This window comes from Struthio camelus, chromosome 1 (assembly GCF_040807025.1).
Source record: "Struthio camelus isolate bStrCam1 chromosome 1, bStrCam1.hap1, whole genome shotgun sequence".
Classification (NCBI taxonomy): Eukaryota; Metazoa; Chordata; class Aves; order Struthioniformes; family Struthionidae; genus Struthio; species Struthio camelus.
In genome coordinates this window covers 105,915,562-105,934,004 of record NC_090942.1, presented here as the reverse complement: position 1 = coordinate 105,934,004, position 18,443 = coordinate 105,915,562, and the positions used below count along the sequence as shown (strand labels likewise).

General features: G+C 45.5%; 1 protein-coding gene across 25 annotated transcripts in view; it reads right to left on the bottom strand.

Annotated features, from left to right (window-relative positions):
* Nucleotides 1–1,048: 1,048 nt before the first annotated feature.
* The window catches only part of ILDR2 (immunoglobulin like domain containing receptor 2), a 48,630-nt gene continuing 31,235 nt past the window's right edge, over nt 1,049–18,443 (bottom strand). For 15 of the 25 annotated variants that reach the window (XM_068909835.1, XM_068909890.1, XM_068909881.1 and 12 more), the window contains 6 exons: nt 15,371–15,517; nt 14,435–14,611; nt 8,982–9,098; nt 6,953–7,163; nt 5,362–6,052; nt 1,049–4,452 (listed from right to left, as the gene is read on the bottom strand). In XM_068909835.1, coding sequence (XP_068765936.1) covers nt 4,417–4,452; nt 5,362–6,052; nt 6,953–7,163; nt 8,982–9,098; nt 14,435–14,611; nt 15,371–15,517 — 1,379 coding nt within the window. In that variant the 3' untranslated portion in view covers nt 1,049–4,416. The other 10 variants (XM_068909872.1, XM_068909909.1, XM_068909919.1 and 7 more) reach the window with 2 other exon arrangements.

Genomic DNA, 18,443 nt, shown 5'->3' with positions numbered 1-18,443 from the left:
ATGATTGCTCCTTCTCAAGGATCTGTATTTGTACAGCCTAGGAACTGTCCTGCATCTCTTCAGAGAGTAAGTTTTGGGAGGGACCTTCTGTCCAAAGAAAGAGACGTGCTCCTCTATGAGTATATGGAGAGTTAGCTCCTTTGCAGGACAAACTGCAGCTACAGGAGTAGGCTGACAACTTGGCCAAGCAAGGCTCTTCTGTGCAATATCAAAGCATTGTTATTGGAGGAAGCTGGTCACAGCCCAGTGGTGGCACCATGTGGAGTGAACTCTCCTACTACTCCCTGACAAAAAGTTCTTGGAAAACGCCCCCTCCTGTCCACCTCGTCAAAGGCCAGTTCCATTTTACAATGCCTGATACTTCACTACTCTCCCACAAATTTCTCTGGCCAGTTTTATGTAACTCCCTGGAAGAGATATGCATGAAAAATTCAGCTTTCTTCTCAGTGATCACAAAACCAGTTGTCTTATTTTTTTTTAACAGTTGTATCAGGCATTGCTTACCTAGAGCAGGCTTGTTGGAAAAGGTCAGGAAAGCAGCGTGACTGCTGATCCACCACAGCAGCAACCCACAGAGGCACAAGCCACAGTTAAAAACCACAGTTCATAGCACTACTGAGGGACCCACATATCAGACCAGGAGCTGGGACCGCTTTCAGGAAGCCTCAGCGCACACAGCTGTCAGTGCTGGCCACACAGAAGGTGAGGCAGGCTTGGTGCACATTGCTGATGGCCCTCCCTGACATTATCATAACGATTACAAGGGCTAGGATGTTTATTTTACAGTGTCAGTTCCCTTTCCTCTATTATATGCCAGCACAAAGACTTGAATTCTTCCAGCTGTCTCCGGTGATGTATGTTGGAGTTTCCCAAAGTGTACAAGTACTCCAAAGGCTAGCTAATTTCCTATTTCAGTGGACTGAAACCCATCAGGATATCATCCCATCAGGATATCAACCCCCCAGGATATTACCAGGATAATCACACTAAAGCCGCCCCCTGGAAATTTTACAGAGTACTTTAAAGGAATATAGGGATTATTGAGAAGTCATTATCATTGCTATTTATTTTCCCATTCCGTCAAACTATTTTCAGCAGCCCAGATCGCCTTTTTGACAGCACAACTAGATTTACTGCTGATGCTTGATCCCACTGTTGCTCTAAGGGCTCTCATGTTTTTTTTACAGAATTCACTCAACATCTTTGTCTTCTCAGCTAGTCACTGTTGTGATGCTTCATTTTAAGGCTACAAAAGCATCTGCGTCCTTGATATGACTCAGACATCCATATCCTGTATGAAAAGGATTTTAATTTTAGGCTAGCAATAAAAATTGGTCACTGGAAAATTCAGAGTTGGTGATCCTGTCACTGTCACATTAAATGCAATAATCAGGCTTGTTATTCACCAGTGCCAGCATTCTGCAGGTGCTCTGAAAGATGGTGCAGACACAGAGCTACTGTTACTTCATATCTGAAACAAGTGACTCTTCACCATCTATCAGCCTTTGTCTCCCTGTGCCTCTCTCCACTGCTTTGGCAAGTCTTGGGTCATCGGGGTGATGTAGCTATAAAGGTGGAAGCCCTGTCCTATGCATGTCCCTCATGTTCTGATTTGCTCCACTTGGTTCTGCTGCAGAGATATTTCTAATGCGAAAAATAAGGGTAGCCTGAGGACAGACATCAGTAACTGAAAATTCTTTCAGACTTGTATAGGAGGATATGAATCCGTCACTAAAGTATTCGGGAAATCTAAGATTCTAGACTAAGGGCAGAGCCAAGTGATGGGTGCTGTCCATATCTGACTTTAGGGAATTAAGACCTGCTCTTTTTCTTGAAGCTGGTAAAACTTGTAGAACCACTCGTCATAAGGTAATTCTGTCTTCATCAAAATCTTTAATAGTTTTCCAGGTACTTGGATTCAAGCAAAATGCTGGACAGTTTTAATGAACAGTTAAAATAATTTTCTTAAAAGAATTAGCTTACAACTACCTTTTTGTAAACTAGACAAATAAAATGGCAACTTCTTACACTTAGTGTCCAATGCCTTAAAACATCAGCATCAAGCAAACAAAACTGATTCAAATAAATGAGGGGAAGGATCATATTTTTAATACATACAGCTCATTCCTGAGGGCTTGCTCAAATAAACTCTACAGTGACTGAAATACGGGATGACACAACTGAGATAAGAGGCAGCATTCTGAAAGCTCTGCCTTTCAGAATGATTTAAAAGATACAGGTATCACTGTTTTGGCCCTGCTCTGACATAGTCATTGTTGCAGAAGCACTTTCAAATCTCCATGAAAAATGCTTCCTGGGTCTGCTGGATGTCTGATGGAAAGGATGCAGCAGTATAAACTTCCTTTAAATTCATGTTCCCAAAGTTTTCAGACTAACAAAATGCCAACATTTTCTGCATGCCAGTATCATGATATGTCTGGCGTGAACTGTTTAATTTAAAATAGTGTGTAATGTAGCTCTGTAGACTTACCACGGCCTTGGAGACCACAGGAAGAAACCACCCTCCTAGTCTTTAGTTAACTGTGCTATGATTTTCCTCAAAACATACATTAAAGATGAGAACAGATGAAAATACTTAAAATTTATTCTCTCCAGCCGTAACACAGGGCAGACAGACCCAGGTAAAGCATGCCCCTCCAAGCTAATCCTTCTCTGGCCAGGAAGGCCCAGGACTAGGCTTTACAAAACTATACACTCATCACTAGAGAAGCTTGGGGGGGGGGGGGAAGAAAGCTATCCTCATACCCATTCACCTTCTAGCATGAAAACAGTAACGTCACCAATTCCTTGGAGATTCTTCCTCCTCTCCCCCAGTCCACTCTTGGTGAACTGATACGGCAAAGGAGTAATATGGAAATGAATCTGTAATTTTTAATGGCGAACTGCAACTATGTTAATAAATCCAGTGTTCAAAACAGTATTGCTAGAGTGAGCACCTAACAAATTTGAGGCCAGATAGCTCCCACATTTTCACAATAATGAGAGAGGGCATTTCAGAGGCTGACGGTGTCTGTAACGTAGTAAGGTGCTAACTTGTTTCTAGGCCTCACAGGAATCAAGACACTGGACATTAAAATCACATTCTGATCATCTTCCTTCACATGGATTTCATTCTAATTTTAGCAGCTAAAAATTAAAGAAACAACTGCATTATACCCTTTGAAAACCAGAACATCAGGCTTCCAGATGGTGTGAAGCACTCGCTTCTAAATTCAGCTGTTCCTGAGACAACAGCCTCTAAAATCATGTCACAATTGAAGTGAACGAAATGGTTGTAACTGAAAGAGGTGATTTTTCAAAGCTTGTGTTCATCCACATTGTTAATTATCTTTCCTTTGTTGTTACTGCTCTCTTCAATGTCTTGGAACAACGACCAGAAAGTAGTAATACCAACAGCACAGAATGAAGAGCTGCAGCTTTCTCCTCACCACAACTTTCTCCTTTTTGCTTCTCTAAAACAAAAAGCTCACTATGCGGAGAGGTCTGGTGGCACTGGAAGCAGAACACCAGCAAAGCTAGAGCGCTGCTTAGGATATGATGAAGTAGATAATCCAGCTTGAAGCTCTACAGGGTCATAGCTCAGCTGCGAGGAAATGCAATTTTATCAAAACAAATCACAGTTGCGGAGGGGGGGGGAAACATATCATGCTCTCATCACAATAAAAACTACTTTGATCCACTTTCAAAACAATACATCAATCTCACTTGCAACTCTCATCACAGTACGAAAAAAACTAAATATATTGAACAAACCAGCCCATACTTGTCTCTGTCTGTCTTTCTCTCTCTCTCTTTCTTTGTTCAGCCCTTGCCAAAGTAACACCTCATCAGTCCTTTTCTATAGTGTCTGAAAGGATGTAGATTTTCTTTCAAGATTTAGAGCCGGATCAACTGGAGGCAGTCTGCAGCTGTTAGAACAAGGCCTCCTCCCAGCACGGAGATGATACAGAAAAGGCTCTAAGTATGGAGACAATTTTGATCCAAATAGAGAAGAGACAGTGAGAGTGAGAGGTACGCAGACAGGCCTCTCTCTCCACATGAGACAGGGCAAGCGGCACAAAGACAGTCCCGCTTGTAGTTCAGGGATGCGGGAGTAGTATGGACGTGGCTGCCTTCCAGCACAGAATAGGGGGCACTGAGAAGCAGGGTGCCAAAGAGAGCCCTGGCCTCCTTTTCCTGGCAGACTCCCAGAGTCTCTGAGATCGAGTGTTCACAGGAGTCTGTCTCTCATGAAAGCCTCTGCTCCCCTGATGAAACAAACAATTGAAACAAGAAGTCTACGGTGGGTGGCTGCGAAGGTTCACAGGGGCCTGTTTTGCTTGTTGATCTGTTATCTTTTCCACTGCAGTGACCTCGTGGTATTCAGCCCATCAACATGACACGTCCCCAGCAACTTCAAACCACAAGGGACATCCTCGTGGGGAAATCGTTCTGAGAAGAAAAGAGAGGAAAGAAACGTGAACAGCAAAGCTCCCACGGAATACAGAAAAAGGCAGATGTAGCTTTGACAGAGACATAACTAAACAGCAACAGCTTTGTCAGCCCTGCATCTCTTCCCCTCTCTTGCACACGCCACCTAAGCTCAGGCCTAACAACTGAGCTGCTCTAGTGACAGAGTCTCTCTCACAGAACAGATTTCAACCAGTTCTCCTTCCCCAGCAACCTCATCAATCCTCAGTAGTCCAGACTGTGGCAGGATGTTTTTCACATGCTGGTAGCCTGTGTGACAAATGCATTTGGCACATATGCTCCATACACATGCATATGCTCATGGGCATGCACCCACGGGAGTCTGTCATCCCAACCCATTCAGATAGATTCCCTCTGAGGTCTGTCACACGATTCCTTGCTACTACCCATGTCCCAGCCCAGAAGACTAGAGCCTCTCAACCCTTCTTAATTATGGATCAAAGGCTGTTGTAGCCCAAAGCAATTCCCTGTAATTCCAGTAAGCCCTGGATAAATTCCATTCCCTACCATGATCCTTCTAAACTGTAGATAAACTCCTATCTCTTTGGTTCATCAGGTCACAGAGCCCCAAAACCTCCCACACTTCCCCAGTTCCAGGCACATGTGGCCAACCGTGGGGCTGTCTCTCCCCTCCATCACAAAGGCCCATGTAGGAATTATTTCCCTTTTTGGCTTCCTAAAGCCACAGTGGCTGCCTTGTTCCTAGTGGTCTCCTCACATACTCCCCTCATCTGGGGCTCCCTACGCTGGGACTCCAGGCTCTACCCTTTGCCCGGAGAGCCCCCTTGTCCCTAAACTCTGGTTAGTAAGCCCTGCCTGGTGGCTCCCCACTCAGCCTATTTGGGTGAAGAGCACCAGACATGGCCTCACTGTTTTCTTGGGCTCCTTTTTCCTCTTCTTGTCAGAGGTGTTGAGGTAGGCCTGCTCCCTGGCTCTGTACGAAGGGCCTCGGCTCAGCTCTCTCTCGCTGTATGGGGGCAGGGCGTCTTCTTCTTCCTCCTGCTGAGGTGATGGTGGTGGCTGCTGCGGCTGCTGCTGTGGCTGCTCGGGTTTGTAGGTAGAAGGTGGTGACCAGGCATAATACGTTCCCCCTCCTCTCTGGCTGGGTTGCGAGCTCAGCTTTGAGGGGGTTTCACAACGGTCACCACTCTCATCATAGCTCCGAGACTTCCTCTCCAAGACGCTGCTGAGGTAGGAGTGATCGTACTTTTGGCTCCCTCCGGGTGTCCGGCTCACGAGCCTCGGCAGGTGCTTCTCCTCATGGGCCCGTCTCCGAGGTGGACTATAAGACCAGCCCCGATCCGAGTCCGTCAGTGGCTCTCGGTTCCCTCTGCTACGCTTAGTATAGTACTCCTCCATGGAGCTGTCCTGGTGGGGCAGCCCTCCGCCCCGGCCGCCGTGCGACTCCGACCGCTCAAAGCGCCGAGTTTCCTGGCTGTCTGCCCGCCGGGTCCTCTGGCTGTAGGACTCTGCAAAGGCTGCCAGCTCATCCATAGAGACGGCTGGCACTCCTACAGAGAAACTCTTACGGGACAGCATCTCAGACTTGGATCTCTGCTGGCTGGAAGAGGGAAGAGGTAACATTAGGCACAGGGCAAGATTCACCTGAGCTCATCCCCTTGGCTGCCCTCAAAGACATCGGAGGGAAACAGGCACTCCCAAGACATGATTCATCTTACCTGTTTTCAACATCATCTGTAGGAAGAGATGTATGACATCCTAGAAATGCCTATTTCTCCCTCCTGACTGTAAAGGCAGCTTAGTGTGGCTAGCTCAGTTCTAATGTTAGTTAAGATTAATCCCTGATTGTGCCTCCGTGGTCTCTATCCCCATGCAAGACGGAACTTGCTTCTCCTTGTCCCCAAAGCCTGTTTGTGTGTGTCCAGCTGGGGAAACCCAAGAACCTGGCTATAGAAGCTCATAGGAGGGTTTTTTGAAACAGGTGTAAAGGGAGTGATCTGGCACTATAGTCCACTACTGAGAGAAAAAATCCATACCACTGCTTTTTGGAGACCGGACTGCTGCTATGTGAGGGAAGAAGGATGTGACATCTCTAAGCACAGAATGCAGGTCTTGCTGCACCAAAGCACCTGGCTGTGATTCCTAACAAAGCGTACCAACACCGAGAAGTCCTGAAGGGATCACTACAAATCTCAGGAGCGCACTTTGGGGAGAGTGGCTTGGTTTCCTGTTGATCTCACTGTTACATCCCATCTAGAACGGGGCTGGCATCTAGCTTGGCCCAACTGGGCTAGCTTGAGCAGACTTGCAGGAATCAGATTGATTCTGTCCTCTTCTAAGGACATCTCCAGTTTCCACATCCTCCACCATGAACCCCTCTGTACTGTTAGATAGGACCAGAGCAGCAGGAAAGGCAGAAAAGCTACCAGTACACCTGTCCGTTCTCCTTTCCTTACTACCTCGCCAGGTGCTGCTGCCTCCCAATCACAGCACTCCTTACCTGTGCCGGAAACTGTCCCTCTCATCTCTGTAATCAGGGACAGCCTGTGACCTTGATGTGCTGCCCCCACCGATCACTCCTGCCCAGTATTCAGCATCACCATCTAGGTCCCCTGCAGGAGGAAGAGGTTTCCTTCGCACCTGCCGGTAGGGCTGTCGGAAGTTCAAGTCCTCCTCATGCAAAGAGCTGAGTTCAGAGATGGTGTTGTTATCTGCAGGGGAGGTTGCAAGAAAGAAATAAGACATGCATCACCTAACAGCATGTGTGAGAGAAAAAGAGAGGACAGGAAGGGTGTGGTGGACTTGGCTGCAGCTCTTTCCGGAAAAACCTGAGCTGCCCTCCGTTAAAAAAAAAAAAAATCAAAACGGAATCCAAGTCCCTTCTCCAAACCCTTGCTCAATCTTGCCAGAAACTCCTGGGTCTCAGTTCGGACAGAGAGCTGTTACTGGACCCATGGGAGACCCCATGCCCTTCTGAACTGGTAGCTGGTGGCTAGGCAGTAATGTTTCAAGGGTATCTCAAATGGCATCAGATGCCTGTGCTCAGATAACTGAGCCCAGCCCTCATGCAGAAATCCCCCCTCAGCACTCCTTCAGTAACACATGTAAGCCCTCCTCCCTTGTGAGGTGGGCGCTGTGCTTGGTGGAACAGCGCCACAACAGTTGTGACGCCTCCCCCCCTCCCTGGTGTGAGACAGGCTGGCTCCGGATTTGGCCTGACTTGCCCAGCTAAAACAAAAACAACCCCCTCAAAAAAAGATTTGAAAAAAAAAAAAAAAAGACTGTCTGAACGACTGTCAGTCTCTACCCCATCAAGCACACTGACATCTGGAGGCCTGACATACCAATCTGGAGAAGTCTTTTTATAGTAAATCTTGTGGGTGGAGAAGACAGTGTGCTCAGCAATGACTGTTTTAGAAGTACATATAATTTGTTAGTTATGCCTAATCTGTACAGAGCCTTGATGTAATTGCATTCCCTAAAGCCTTTACCTTCATTGATTGCAGGATCTCGCACGTCTGCTCTAAAAGTGTCTCCACCAGGGCCTAATAAGGGTTACTTCTGCGCGAGGCATATACTGCCCTGAGGAACTGTGCTGGGCACATGTCAGCCCCCAGCTTGCTGTTGTCCTCTGTATGCAGAATAGCTAGAGGACCAAGAGCAGCACCTCCTCCTGCACCCAGCCTGTTCCACCACTGCACCTTTACCTCTTCACGTGGAAAGATCCGCACTTGGGTTAGGATTCCGCCACCCATAAGCACAGCGTCAGACTTTATTTATAAAAATAAAGCCTGCAAGAGACTATAGTAGCACAGTGAGGAGTTCCACATAAAAGCTCAATTCTGAGCTTGTATTATGCCTCTCTGTTCACCACCTTCTTCCTCTTCACCTGCAGCTATTTCACTGCCAGCCCATCAGTAATGATGCACATACTAGCTCTGATCTTATGTTGACCACTGTCCCAAAACCTCCTGACAATCCCCATTTCCTCAAAGTACCTTGTAGTCCCTGCTCCTTTTCCAAGGCAATAGCCAATCCAAACTACCTTTTCCCATCCTTCAAACCCTACTGCGGTCAATGCAGCTCCCAGAACATGCTTTCAAAAAAAAAAAAACACCCCCGCTTCTCCCCCGTGTTGGGAGTTTACAGGCACCACCGTGTAAGACAAGAAGTCAGGGGCACAATATCCCTGATATTAATACAGCTATCGGCTACAGAAGGCATGAGTATGAATCTGACTTTTCAGACACTGGTGATCCAGAAGTTTAATTATCTGAGTAGCTCATTTTCATGAGTGTTCGAGTCTCCCACACCTTGTTTGCGCTAAGGAAGGGTGATTAATTCTTTAAAATCAGAACATACCCACTGATGCCTAAAATCTAGATTTTATCCAGTCTAAGCACCATATCCTCTTGTAAAGCCAACAAGAGGCTCTAAGGCCAAGCCAGTGACCAGCGAATTTTAACTATGTGTTTGCAGAGTCTTTTTCAGGTCAAAGAACAAAATTTCAAACCATGCTTGTTCCTCACATCGTTCCCGCATCCTCCTAGCTGGATCAAACTGAGCCAGTTCTTTCTCGACATAGTACAGCACTTTCATGGAATCCCTGTCCTTGTCAGCCTGGATCCTGTATCCTTTGCGCACTGCTAGGGGAAAAGAAAAGCATTTAGAGGAGAACACATCTAAGTCCAACAAGACTTTCAGACAACATTGCTTTTATAGCTGAGCTCCTATCTACAAGTGGGTAGGCCGCGTCTTCCAAAACAAAATGAGTCAGTCCTTGCTTCAGAAGAAATTTGTCTGAAAGGTGGGATGTAAAGTTGTGAGCAGCTGTGTAATTTATAAAGATTGCAGTAACAGCAAAAAAAGGGTTTGGAAACGCCCAGTCTGGATGAAAAGATGCATTGAGTGGTGTCACCACCACACAGTGATTCTACGTCATACAGGGGATAGCGAGGAGAAAAGTAGCACTCATTTCCCCTTCCTCAGCACTACAGAAAAGATTTGTCAATATATGGGAAGAGCAGTCCCAGATCAGGCTTCCTCTACACAGGAGGGGCAGGAAGCTCCCAGCTTGCAGGGGAAGCGAGTGGCTGGCCATTTGGGAGCTGTTGCCCCGCAGGACCGCTCCGCACTCCCCGTCCTTGCAAACTCTGCTCACACAGGTTGCAGAGCATGTGGTCGGAGAAGCTCCAGGGAATACGGAAGGCAACACAGAAAGTCTCATAAAGCAAGTCCCACTGCTTTGAGATTTATGCCAGATCCAATGATGGGGCCAATCAGGTAACAGGCTACCTGTGAAACTGCCTGCTCTGCCATTCTTTAGGTGCTGTATTTAACACAAAAGGTAGGTCTCACATATACATTAAGTGCTTGACTCCCAGGATTACTGCATTTGCAAAGGAAGTCTAGACAGCTTTTTGGCTTTGCCACCTTCCTCTGTGTGTGCAAAGGAGAAGCCCCTAGATACCCGGAGCCACAGAATCTGTAACTCTGGCAGGTTGGCTCCCCACACACTCGCCCTGCTAACCCTATGAATAGCCTGGCTACCTCAGGACAGGTCGACGTTTGGCGAGCAGAGAACTCCAGCCACCAGAACTTTAAAGAGACTAAGGCTTTCGTAGAAGATTATTTAACAGAGGTCCCAGCCTGGGGATAAGGCCACACTGAGAGAAACACAGGTCTACATTCAGAACAGGACTACAAATATAACCACCAAATTCAGCCTCATTGGAGGCTGTGAGGACTATTCACTTACCACTATGAAATGAACCCGTTTGCTTTGCATTGAGTTAATATATTCTCTTGCGTTGAGTACTGCAGTGTTGCATGAGCACCTCTTTCATGACACGATTTTAAAAAAAATACCTGGACGGTGGTTTTGAGCCAACCTGTTCCTTGTATGTTTTATCCCGCCTCCTGATGCATTAAGCTATCAACATATGGGTTTGATGGTATGCTGCACGGTATGCACTGTGTGGGCTGAGCAAGGACTTGGCAGAGGTATTCTTAGGCACCTTCTGTCCTAAACTGCTGTGCATGCATCTCTACACTATTTAATAACCACACTCTGCTTCAGAAATGGCTGTGCCGCAGAAACGGGCAGAATGATTTCTGTCATAATCCTGCAGACTGCTATAGAAGGAAAGTGCTTTATTGTGTGTTTTGACTGTGCATTTGTCAGGTAAATAGCTAAATCTTGAAATGTTGCCTTGTCTATCTGTACTTAGGAAAGGTATTACACGTTAAGATATAGTATGGGTCTAGCAGGGTCCTGCTTTCATTGTGCCTGCAGGGCATATCCAGATAGCAGCTGACTGCAGTCTGGAGGTTTGCTGTGTTTTAATATTACCATAAACATGTGTACCATGACTGTAAATGCTCACAGTGATTTGCAGAACACAAGAAACCTTCCCTCTACCTTCTGAAGTATAAGGCCATCATGTCTCTTCAAGTGAGGTTGATGCTACAAAGACAGGCTGCACTGACTAGCCGGACAAGTCATGACTCCTGCTGCGCTCAAAAGAGCTGGCACAGCAGGAGCAATAACAAAGTGAGGTCTCCAGTTTGCCTCACCATCATGGCTGACCTCCGTCTGGTACATTGCCAGAAAGAAAGAGGCCTATTACTGTTATTTCTTCTAACATGTAAACTAGGAGCTCAAGCTAAGCTACCACCTCATTTTTACACAGGCCAAAAGAAAAACATCAGCTGGAAATGACTTTGACCTACTAGTAACCTTTCCGGAACCTGAACTGGCAGCTTCCAAACTGCCTCCCCAGAACCACTACTCACTGACACTGTGTCAAATATCTATTTGGGCAACATCTATATAGCTCCTGGACCTGAGGGAGAATTAGCTAGGCTTCATGCTAGCTTCATGCTTGACTTGCTGTTGCAGCTGTGTATCAAAAAGAAAATGAATTTCTTGGTTAATTCTCTAAGCATCTAGAAATTAATATTGGAATTAAATCTGCAAAGATGACCGTGAGCAGCTCATAAAAAGTATCTTCCATTATAGATAATGCCTATTTTGCCTCTAAGTTTATTTATTAAATACTTCTTGCAATGATATCGAATGTTCAATGTCTTGAATCTTTTTATTATTCCTTCATTTGAAGAACCAAAAATCTTAGGGCTTCTGCCTCATACACTCATCTGTAAAATGCCAAAATCCTTTAATAAGGGCTGAATATTTTCAAGCCCATTTTAATTATGAAGAAATGAAGATGCAGAGAAGTTACCCACTTCTCCAGAATCATTCACTTAAGTCAGTGGGAATGGAACATTCTTCTCTGTTAGACCATATTCTCTCCTCATGAATTTCTAGTATTATGTAATTGTGTGTTAATGTGTGTAATGCTAGACACTTAATTCTTCTGTGGGTGGAACCAAGCCAGCCAAAACTGCAGACTGTTTCCCTCCCCAGAAAGGACAGCACTACTATTTTTTTTTCACACACCCATGGTTAGGAAGTAAGAGAGTCCTCATCCTTAAACACTTTCCACATTAAAGGTCTGGAGTCCAGTTCTCTGATCAAAAGCTTCCCTATCTGCAAGGTTTAGGGAAACTATGCAAGGGTCTCACCAGTAACCACTGTGTTTAAAATAGGCAGAGCATACATCTAACTGAAATGCTGCCAACACTCCTCTAAATACCAGAGGAGGAAGTCCTCACCCCATGTAGCCCTAGGTTTAGGACTGTGTTCCTACACTTCCTCAGGACTTCTACGTAGCGCAGGGAAGGCAGAGACCTGCTGTTTTGCTGGTGACACAGTAGTAGTGATCAGCAACTACAGTATAAGCTGAGGAGAATCCTGACTTCGTCACATGGCTTTTATGTAACTCTAGGAAAATTTTCTCAATATCCCTATGCCTTTGTTTGCTGACTAGATCACCTCACAGGGGTAGTTTCTAAGCACAGAAGCTATCTAGGGCAAGGCCTGTCATTTTTAGCCTGGGAACCAGGATTACAGAACCCTCCAGTCTCCATCCCCCAACACTTCTGACCTCATTGACCATTTTTAAATAAATTTGACAGAATGGTTGAAGTCTCAAAGATAGCAAGTTTTTACAAGTTTCAGATCAAACCTACAGCGGCTGTGTGGAGGACACAAAGACCATAATTAGTGCTCCTTCTGGGCAAAAGCGTTCGTTATAAGCTCAACTGTTACCTGTTTTGTTTAGCTTGCTGTCTGGCCAACTAGCAAATAAATAGCTTGGAACAGCCATATAATGTGCTCTCTTACACAACTTGCAATTAGGGGATATTCTGGCTTTATGAAGGAGCTTAAGCGACAAGGAACCGGGTGCAGGATATCAAACTTCCTTAGTTCCACAGTTCAAAGAGCACCCTTTTTGCGCAGCGCCTTGCACAACAGGGGTCTGATCCAGGCTGAGGGTTTGCAATAAATATGAATCATAAAAGGTTAAGATCCTCTGTTGTCCTACCACGACACTGAAAACTGTGTAATAATTGGTTTTATTAGCAGTATTTAGTATTTCCTGTCAAGTCCTGTGCTGAGGGCCCAAGTCCTGCCAGTTTGGTTCAGATTATATAAGAAATGCATCTTTCTATGTAATAACTGTGCGATGCTAAGACCCATTCCATTTGTTTTTCACATCCACAGTTTTTCATTCTGTGTTTTCATTGTGCTTTGCTAGTAAAGTACAGAAGAGAGGAGTGTTTGGCTGTGATCTGATTCTCAAAACATTCCTAATGTTCCCAAGGCTAATACCATGCTCTACATGCAGTTACATTTTACAGGAGAGGGAAAAAAAAAAAAGAAAAAAAAAAAAGCTCTGGGCTTCCTTATTTTATGACAATGATTTTTGCATTGGATACGTTCTGCTTTGGGTCAGTGACTAATTTATTTCCTATTTCATAGTGCTCCATTCTAGACCCTTGTTTTAATTTTGGTAAAAAAAAATTGTGAAGGAAAATTTTTTTTGTTAATTCCAAACAGGTTACTATACTGACTGTTGTATGGAAGGTTGTTCCAGAAACTTAACTCTTTGAATACACTACCTTATTGTGTCTTTTTAGAAGTGTCTTATCAACAGTCATGATTAAAATTAACACGCGAGAATTAGTGAAGTGCGTTGAAACCAGACACGTGGCTGGATCAATGGCAAACAGACTGTGTCGGTATGACACGTGCAACAAGAGAGGTGACTCTGGCTTGGTGAGGATCACTTCTCCCACTGCAGCACATTTGAATTTAGGCAGCACTGTGATCCTGAAGTGTAGCTGGATGTGGTTAAATAGCTGCCCTCCTCCTCTTTGAAGGTGGCTTCCTTTGCAGCCAAAAAGTGACCCTCACCAAGTCACCAGACTCATACAAGTATGTCTGCATTGATCCATATCTCCCTTCCAGCTGGTAGGCTTCTATCACTCACACGCTATACAAACACAAAGACTGAACCAGCAAAGCAGCCTACTGACTGCCATAAGGCTGCGGAGGGCGTCCAGCCCTGACAGCACTGGGACAGAAGTGCAGGGGAAACATGCCCCTGTGCCCAGATTGCCACAGGGACAGCAAAATGCAGCGCAGTAAAAACCACTGCCAGCGGAAGGCAAGCAGCCCCCTAAGAGCAGCATACCAAAAGAGAGCAGCTTGCAAGGCATCAGCTCTACAGCGAAAACGGCCACTGCCTCTGCTCTCCTCAAATCATCTTTATCCCTTTCTCCCCTGCTAGTAAGAGTTTGCAGCAGTAGTGAGGGGGCCCAGGGCATGACCCTAGCCTCCCAATCCCCACTGGTATAATTAGGTCCCCTCAAACTTACATACAGCTGGTGGCATTGGAAAAGTTGGTCCATGTGGTCCTAAGGGATGGAAATGTCAGTGGCAGAGCCAGTGTTAAAATGCAGTTTCTCTGGATTTCTTCTGTTGATATGACTCTTTCAGTGACATTTGTTCCTCCCTTTCCCAGCCCTGCTCCCAGTCAAGGGCCTGAATGTTGTGCCTAGCAGTGCAAGTTACCATTTTGGCTTCCTCCGCTGGACTCACTCGCGGCTAAGGGAGGGGGGTGCGACTTATCCATCAGCACAGCAGGAGACGGTACACCAGCTACGGGAACAGTGGGGATGTAGTATGGACCTGGCATGGAGGAGACCACGGGAGGGTATCCAGCTTTTGCTGCCTTGCCTGCTTCATACACTAAAAAAGAAAAAAAGAAAAAAAAAGCAGCAGTCAGCATCACACCAGTGTCCCCTGTACCCAAGAAACCTACACGCCACCAACCTTTGGGACTATCCAGCAGGAGAAAACCGGACACATCAAAAGACAAGGGCCAACCTGAATTCCCCTAAGCCTCAAAGGCCACTGGGGAGAAGTTTAAAAAACGCTATGGCAGCTTACTTGTCAGCTGAATGCTCCAAGCTGCCCAGTGAGTGAAAGTCATTCAGTGTGTTAGAGTCTGCATTACTGCTGTCACAGTTTAGTGGCAGTTCAACTTTAAAAACAACCCATGACTGACTCAACCGGCCAGGATGAGGCTCATGAAACTTGACAGATCTGCCTGAGCCTAACTGGCAACCTTGCTGGGTTGCAAATATTTTACACTGTTATAGAGCGCAGCCGCTTTGCAGTGTCAGGAAGACACCTCCCAAGACGCTCTCGGCTCTGCCCCCACAACTCTCACTGACAGGACAACTTTGGAAGGGGAATATGACACTTGGAGAAGCAGGCACAGCTGCCAAGGCAGGGAGGGCTCAAGGAATTACATTTGCAATCAACTCTGAGCACTCAACCATCCAACAATAGGTCAGATGCTTCACTCCCTAGGAACTTGTTATTCAGTCAAGCAAAGCGCTTGGGGCAAAGGAAGCGGTATGAGCAGATTGCTCCTCCTGTTCTGTCAGGGAGCAAAGGAGGTGCAGGAGGAGGCCTGTGCCTGGCTTGCACGGGGTCACTCACGTGCCCGGGGACAGCAGCAGGACTCAGGACAGCAGGGGAGGCGGACGTAGCAGCAGCAACTGTGCGGGCAGCACTGGCACCAGCAGATCCCAACCAAGAGGAAGAACAGGAATGCCCCCAGGATCACTAGGCCCACAAAGACCCATTCTGGAAAACACAAGGAGAAGAGATAGTTAGAGGATTGCTCTTCACTGTAGAAGACAATGGCAGCATCCTCCTCCCCGTGGAGGTACAGGGCAAACAGATAAGCAGGGCTTCAAAGTGGACTCCCTCCTTGTCTTAAGGCAGAAAGGGTACATCACAATGAGAACCGGAGCTGCTGAAACATGGTCCCTTCCCACTGCGTCTGAGAGGGAAGGAGGGCTGTCCAAGAGGCAAGTGGCACAGCTCTAGTTCCCCAGCATGGAAATCCTTCAGCCCCACAGCAGAGCTGAATGAACACCACAAGACATGCTCCACGAACATTTGGCTCTCATCAAAGACTCATTCTTCCTGGCCATATTCATGCCCTGCTTGCGTGTTTGTTCTCTAACCATATTCTAGTTTTAACGGGACAAACGATGGCGGAGAGCATGCTATAAATAACCCAGTAAATGAGCCAGGCCTGCCCCTTCGCAACTAGGCCCACGCATGCAATTATTCTTTTGAATGTGCTGAAAGAACATCCTATTCAGGCGCTGCAGCCAGCCAGGAAACCTAACAACAACTTTTTTTTTTTCTTTCGTTGATGCCTCAGATGAAATCCTCCAGGCTTCAAATTGGAACAACTGAAAATTACCCTACAAGTGACAGCACAGAAGAGCTGGTCCGCACAAACTGCTGATGAGGTTTGAATGGGCTCCGTTCACATTACATGGGAAAGGGAGTGAGAAAAGGCTTCAGGCTTTGCTGTCGGGAAATCCGCAGCAGCAGCCGTGGTGGGAGCAGGTGCACATCCTGCACCAGGGCAGCTCCCAGCTCTGTGTCCAGCCTCCCCACACTTTGCAAGGGATTGCGTGCACAAGGGTGTGCCTACCACCACGTGGCGATTCCCTGGATTAAGGGAATGGCCAGTGAACATCTCTTGACCAAGAAACTTCAGGACTTTGTGTGTATAGGACGCCTGAGTTGGTTTTAAGTCAGAGATGCGCAAACCTATCTCAACTTCGGACCCCTGGCGAGAGGAAAAATCTGTGGGGAAAGACTCCAGATGCATAAGGGGGAACGATCACCCTGAAAAGTCACTAAGAGGGCAAATACAGAAGAAGTGGGGCTCCTGTGTGGTGGGGGCAGAGTTTATACCAAAGGAAAAAAAAAAAAAAAGCAACAGACCACTCTTTCCAAACTGAAGTGTTCACTAAGGGGCCTCCTGAGACATTGTTATTTAAGCTGAAGAAGGATTTATACAAGGATTGTGATGCGGGTACAGAATCAGAGTGGGAAAATAGCACACTTTTCACTTTGGTCACTGAGCTGAAAAGTCATGGAAAAATGTTCAGCTTGGAACAACTAAAAACAAACCTTTTTCTAGTTCTTAATAAAATGCAAAAATGAAAAATTTAATTTTGCTTCATTATCCAGAGCACTTTGTTTGAAGAAAAGTAACATGCTTCACTTTGTTGCGGTCTTCCTTAAGTCTTTTACAAATGATTCCTTTTCTTACATGGCATTTCAATTTAGAAGTTACAATTTCCTTTAAAAAAAAAATGTTAGTGAAAGATCTGGCATTTACAAATCAAAACACTTCATTTCAGAAGTGTGAAGTGAAATGTTTTATATTTTTTGGAATATTTTATTCCCTTGTTAGCTGAAACAGCTGAATTTCATTTAAACTTGCAGATAATTTTGGTCCTTGTGAAATTACTTTTCTTTGGTAAAGTTACTATTTGTTGAGAAAAATTCAGCTAATGAATAAGGAAATGGCTGAAGGGAAGCATTCCTGAACAGAAAAGCAACAGCTGATAGGAGATTATTAATGCAGTTCCTCGAGCAATGGTTCTGGGAGCCATCTTATTTAATATTTTCATGAATGATCTTGGAATATGTTAATATAACTTGAGGATGAAAGGTAGGGAAGCACTATCAATAAAGATGAGGACTGGGATATCCTGTAGAAAGGGCCAGTTGCCCTTGGGCCTACAATAAGCAGCACGAAATGCAGCAATACTAAATTTCAAGGTCATACATTCAAGGATTAAAAACAACAACTTCCAACTGATTAAACTGGAAACAACTGAAAAAGAGAAGAATGGCTAGGGCATACTAGTCCATATATAATACTGTAACCACCTATAAGATAGAGCCACCAAAAAAGGCAAACATAATCCTATGTGTAGTAGAGGAGGGATTTCCAGAAGCAAGAAGGAAATGTTAATGCTATCTGGAAATACTAATGCCATTGTACAAGGCCTCCATGCAACTTCCGATGAAGTTACTGATTGTCTACAACTCTGTGGTCATCTCTGTGCAAGAAAAGATAAGCTCAGGCTGCAGCAGATGCAGAGCAGGGATTTTAGGGCCATCAAGCAACTAGACAGTCTGCCTTGCACAGCGAGAGTGAAAAACTTGCTGCATGAGTCTATTCAGAAGAAGGCCAATAGCATGCAGAGCTGCTGCCCGTAAATATGCTATGAGGATGAACAGTAGAAAGAAAAATAGGTATTATAGTTAAAGGTCCTAAATAAATTAGCACTAAACAGGCTATGAGTAAACGTAGACGGAAATTAAAAGAGGCATATCAAATAAAGCCTCACTGGGAGAGGGGAAGGCCAAAACCTGACTACTCTTAAGCTTGCTAAGTTTATGAAAAGGATGAAATTACATGGTGCTTGGGATAGCAAGCCAGACTATCCTTTCCAATCCTGTACTTCCCAATCTCAAGGGAATCTTGAGATTATCCCACTATCCCACCTTCAGCAAGGCAAAAGCCCAGCAGTTTTTCCCTTTGCCACGTTCTCATTTGTTCTCTACAACTATAATTTTTAAGAGGAGCTGAAACAGTATCACATGACACAAGTGACCAGCCACAGCTATGCGGTAAAGCTCAGGTGTCAAATCTCTAGAGCTATTAACAAACTGTTCACAATCACGCCAT